This window comes from Euphorbia lathyris, chromosome 10 (assembly GCF_963576675.1).
Source record: "Euphorbia lathyris chromosome 10, ddEupLath1.1, whole genome shotgun sequence".
Classification (NCBI taxonomy): Eukaryota; Viridiplantae; Streptophyta; class Magnoliopsida; order Malpighiales; family Euphorbiaceae; genus Euphorbia; species Euphorbia lathyris.
The window spans coordinates 5,403,139-5,407,489 of NC_088919.1; the positions used below are offsets into that span (position 1 = coordinate 5,403,139).

The window sequence follows — 4,351 nt, forward strand, 5'->3', positions numbered from 1 at the left end:
ACTAGTTACAACAACATTCCAAGCACTAATAAAAGCGGCCCCTTCAACTTGCGCAAGCATTTGCTTAAACCCATCCTTATATCTCCCATTAAACAAACTATACATCAATCCAGTATGATAAGTAGTAGTTGGATACATCAACCGTAAAAGACATGGCTTCCCAAAAAATCCGGAAAGCATCCCGCCGAGTAAACCAGCCATCGAGTGAGTGTAAAACATGGCTAACATGTTGTCGATGCTTGATTATTCATTTATCAAATCTCAACTACTGATTTTCTAATTAATGGTCGAGAAGTATTAAACAGAAGAGTTTCTACTTGAGTGAATTTAAATCCGAATGATACTAATATAAGAGTTAAATAACCATAGATAAAATAATTTACCAAAACTTATTAAAACACCTGATAATCATCAATATCAAACCCCTCGTCGACACAATGAAGGAAACGGTCGATACATAAAACTACGAGGTTTCGGCATAGTCTCACCGTCACCCCAAAGCGCATAAGCTTCTTCGCCATGCACTGCATCATCCCCGATTTCGAGATCATGTTCATTCATTCTAAGATAAACAATCCGACTAATAAAAACACAAATCAAACTAGTTACAACAACATTCCAAGCACCAATAAAAGCCGCTCCTTCAACTTGCGCAAGCATTTGCTTAAACCCATCCTTATATCTCCCATTAAACAAACTATACATCAATCCAGTATGATAAGTAGTAGTTGGATACATCAACCGTAAAAGACAGGGCTTCCCAAAAAACCCAGAAAGCATCCCGCCGAGTAAACCAGCCACTGCGTGAGTATGAAAAACGGCTAACGTGTCATCGACGCTTTGGAAGAATGCGGATTTTTTATGCAAAACCATCATGGTGTACCATGTTAAGCACCCGGACATTGCTCCCATTAGTAGTGCGGCCCATGGCTCGACTACACCCGCGGCAGGAGTTATGCAGACTAGGCCGGTGATCATGCCTTGGACCGCGCCTATGACCGAGCTTTTTTTGTAGATGACCATGTCTAAGGAAACCCAGACTAGGAGGCTTGTTGAGGTGCATATATGAGTGTTGAGGATGGCTAGTGATGCTATTAGACCGGCTGCAAAAGGCGAACCACCATTGAACCCGGTCCAACCTAGCCATAGAAAGCCTGCACCACCTAGCATGTGGATTATGTTGTTGGGTGGGAAGTGTTGCCTATCATGTGAATGCCTCGGCCCTACCTAAAAAAATTAAAATATCAGGAAACATATATTTCATAAGTATTGTACAAAACCGTAACGATTCGGTTAAAAGTCGGATGTGGAAGATTTAAACAAGGAGCGACTCTAAGTTATAATAATTAGGATGATAATGAACTGAATCTCATATTAGATGTAGTGATAAAGTAATTGAGGCTTATTAGTAAGGTATGTTTTTAACATGTTTTAAAGCGGTCAAACCTAATAGGTTGTATCTGGCTGTTCAACATGTCACAATTTATCATAAAATCGTTGAACTTTGCTTTTTATTTCAATAAAGTCATTCCAACCAATTCAGTCAGAAAAAATATCACGGGAATAGTGATGTGGTAATCACGCTGAAAAAGCTTTGTTACGTACTACGTACGTATAATATGTGACAGCCACGTGTATACCGAGTGACAGCTAAAAAAATAAAAAATATATTTTTTTAGTCATATGCCAGTTTAAAAGGGTAATTAGTAACTGTGGTCACAAAAGTTTGAACAATGTCTCCAAAATGTCATAAAAGTTTAATTTGTCTTAATAAAATCACTTAAGTTTGTTGTTATCTCAATAAAGTCACTTTGGACCTTTTTCGATCATTTTTTCGCCGAAATTGCTCACATGACATCTCAACATCACGTCAGCACCACATATTAAAAAAACTTGGTTTAAATAATTCGAGTCGATCGGTTGAACCAATTGACCTCTGATCCAGTTGTCAATCTGGTTTGACTTCAGTCCGGTTTTTAAAACATTAGTCTATATTATCATTTATAATACGTGTGAATTTTTATGTAGAAAATTCTTAGAGGACCGAATACCCAGTATAAAATCTCAATTTTCTATTTTAAGATCCTTAGAGGACCGTAGATGACTACATAACGTAATTATACATTATATGTCTATAAAAAAATCATAGCCAACCGTCATCTGCTACGGAATTTCGTCGGAATTTTCCATATCAGATCACCATTTTTCTATAAAAATATTAAAAAATAGCTAAGACTTAAAAAGAAGTGTGAAATTACCCAATAAGCACTAAGTCAAGAATCAATTTTTTTTTCTAGGAATTTTATACCCTCCAAGAACTTTCAACACAAAAAATTACATGTGTGATTTACAACATGTGCCAAGTTTTATGTTAAAAGTTCTTCGAGATCCGAGTCCTCGGTATAAAACCTCAATTTTTTTACTCTGAATTGAGTTTAATCTAAGCATAAAACACTATAAAATAGTTAAAGACTTAAAAATTTCTACAACGGCCGAGACCAGTACTGATCCCGTCCATTCAAATGTCAGCCCAGTACTAGTCCCGATCCTCAAACAAGGGAATTTTAGGATTTTTATACAAGGGATCCCGATGTTCAAACAACTTTCAACACAAAAATTAACATTTGTCATTTACAACACGTGCCAAGTTTTATATTGAAAGTTCTTTGAAATCCAAATCCCCTGTATAAAACCCTAATTTTCTATTCCGAATTGAGTTTAATCTAAGCATAAATTACTATAAAATAGTTAAAGATTTAAATTTTTTTACCAAGACCAGCATTGGTCTCGTCCATTCAAATTATGCCATATCAGTACTAGTCCCGGTCACATTAGAATTTCTCGAAAGACAAAATTTTTACAATAGGCCGAGACCAGTACTGATCCCGTCAATTCAAATTATGCCATATCAACCCAGTAGTGGTCCGATCCACATTAGAATTTCTCGAAAGACTTACCCAATAATTTCATACCCTCAAAAAACTTTCAACACAAAAATTTACATGTGTCATTTACAACACTTGCCAAAGTTTATGTTGAAAGTTCTTCGAGATCCGAGTCCCCATATAAAACCCCAATTTTCTGTTCCAAATTGAGTTTAATCTAAGCATAAAATAGTTAAAGATTTAAATTTTTTTACCGAGACCAGTACTGGTCCCGTCCATTCAAATTATGCTATGTCAGCCCAGTACTGGTCCCGATCCACCGTAGAATTTCACGAAAGACTTACCCAATAAGCAGCAGTGAAACCAGCAACCCCAGAAGACAAATGAATAACATAACCACCAGCATAATCAATAATATACTGCTCAAGAAACCCACCACCCCAAATACTAAAAGCCCCAACTGTATAACTCAAACTCAACCACAAAGGCACAAACATCATCCAAGCATAAATGTTCATCCTCCCCAACAAAGACCCAGCCAATAAAATCACAGTTATAGCAGCAAATCCAAACTGGTAAAACACATAATCACCCATTGGAACTTTACCCAATTTAGATTTCCCCAAAATAAACCTCTCTGAAAGTGCAAAATTAGGTTTCCCAATTAAAGGTGTCATCTTTTCACCAAAAGCCATATGATGGCCCCATAAAACCCAGCAAATTAGAACTGCTGCAAAGGCATAAAATGCCATGAATGCTGAGTTTACTGCCCATTTTTTCTTGACCATGCTTCCATATAGAATTACTAGACCTGGTACACTTTGTAGACAGACCATTGTTGTGGCTATTAGTTGCCATGAATTGTCTGCTTTGCTCATCCATGGTGGTGATGCTTCATCCCCAATTAACCCAGATGGGAGATTCATTGTTTGGTGATGGAAAGATTCAATTTTTTTGGATTTTGTATTTTGGGTGGGGATTTTGAATATAAAGATTGGAGCTTTTTGGAGTTTTGGGTGGGATTCTAATATGGGATGCACATTTGCATTGAAGTAATCTCCACATTAATTGTATGGCTTATTACATTAGGAGTCCGTAAACTTGTTTAAAAATCTCATTAGCTCTCCGTGTTTTGTTAGCATTCTGAACTTACTTATAGTGACATAATTAACTCTCTCAATAGGATTGCAAATGGAGCGGGATGAGTGCCCGTCCATGATAAAATAGGAAAAAAATCGTCCTCGTCCTCATCCCTGTAGCGATTCGCGTACCATATTCTCTGTTTATCAAATTTTAAAGGCTTTATACATCGTTTGTCTTTGAACTTGTCCAAAAAGTTTGATTGGTTTCCTGAATTTTCAAAGTGTTCTGATAGCCTCCTCAACTTGCATAGAATGTCCAGTTAGCCCCTAAACTTGTGTAAAATATAATCAATTAATCACTTAGCCGTTGTTTGGGAGGAGGTT

The 4,351-nt window shown here is 36.8% G+C and overlaps 1 protein-coding gene across 1 annotated transcript; it reads right to left on the reverse strand.

Moving 5' to 3' along the window:
• Nucleotides 1-417: 417 nt before the first annotated feature.
• On the reverse strand, nucleotides 418-3,811 carry LOC136207996 (ammonium transporter 2 member 3-like). Its single transcript, XM_065998853.1, has 2 exons — nucleotides 3,230-3,811; nucleotides 418-1,227 (listed from the first exon to the last, which is right to left on the reverse strand). The coding sequence occupies exons 1-2, from the start codon at nucleotides 3,809-3,811 to the stop codon at nucleotides 418-420; spliced, it is 1,392 nt and encodes a 463-aa protein (XP_065854925.1).
• Nucleotides 3,812-4,351: the final 540 nt, after the last annotated feature.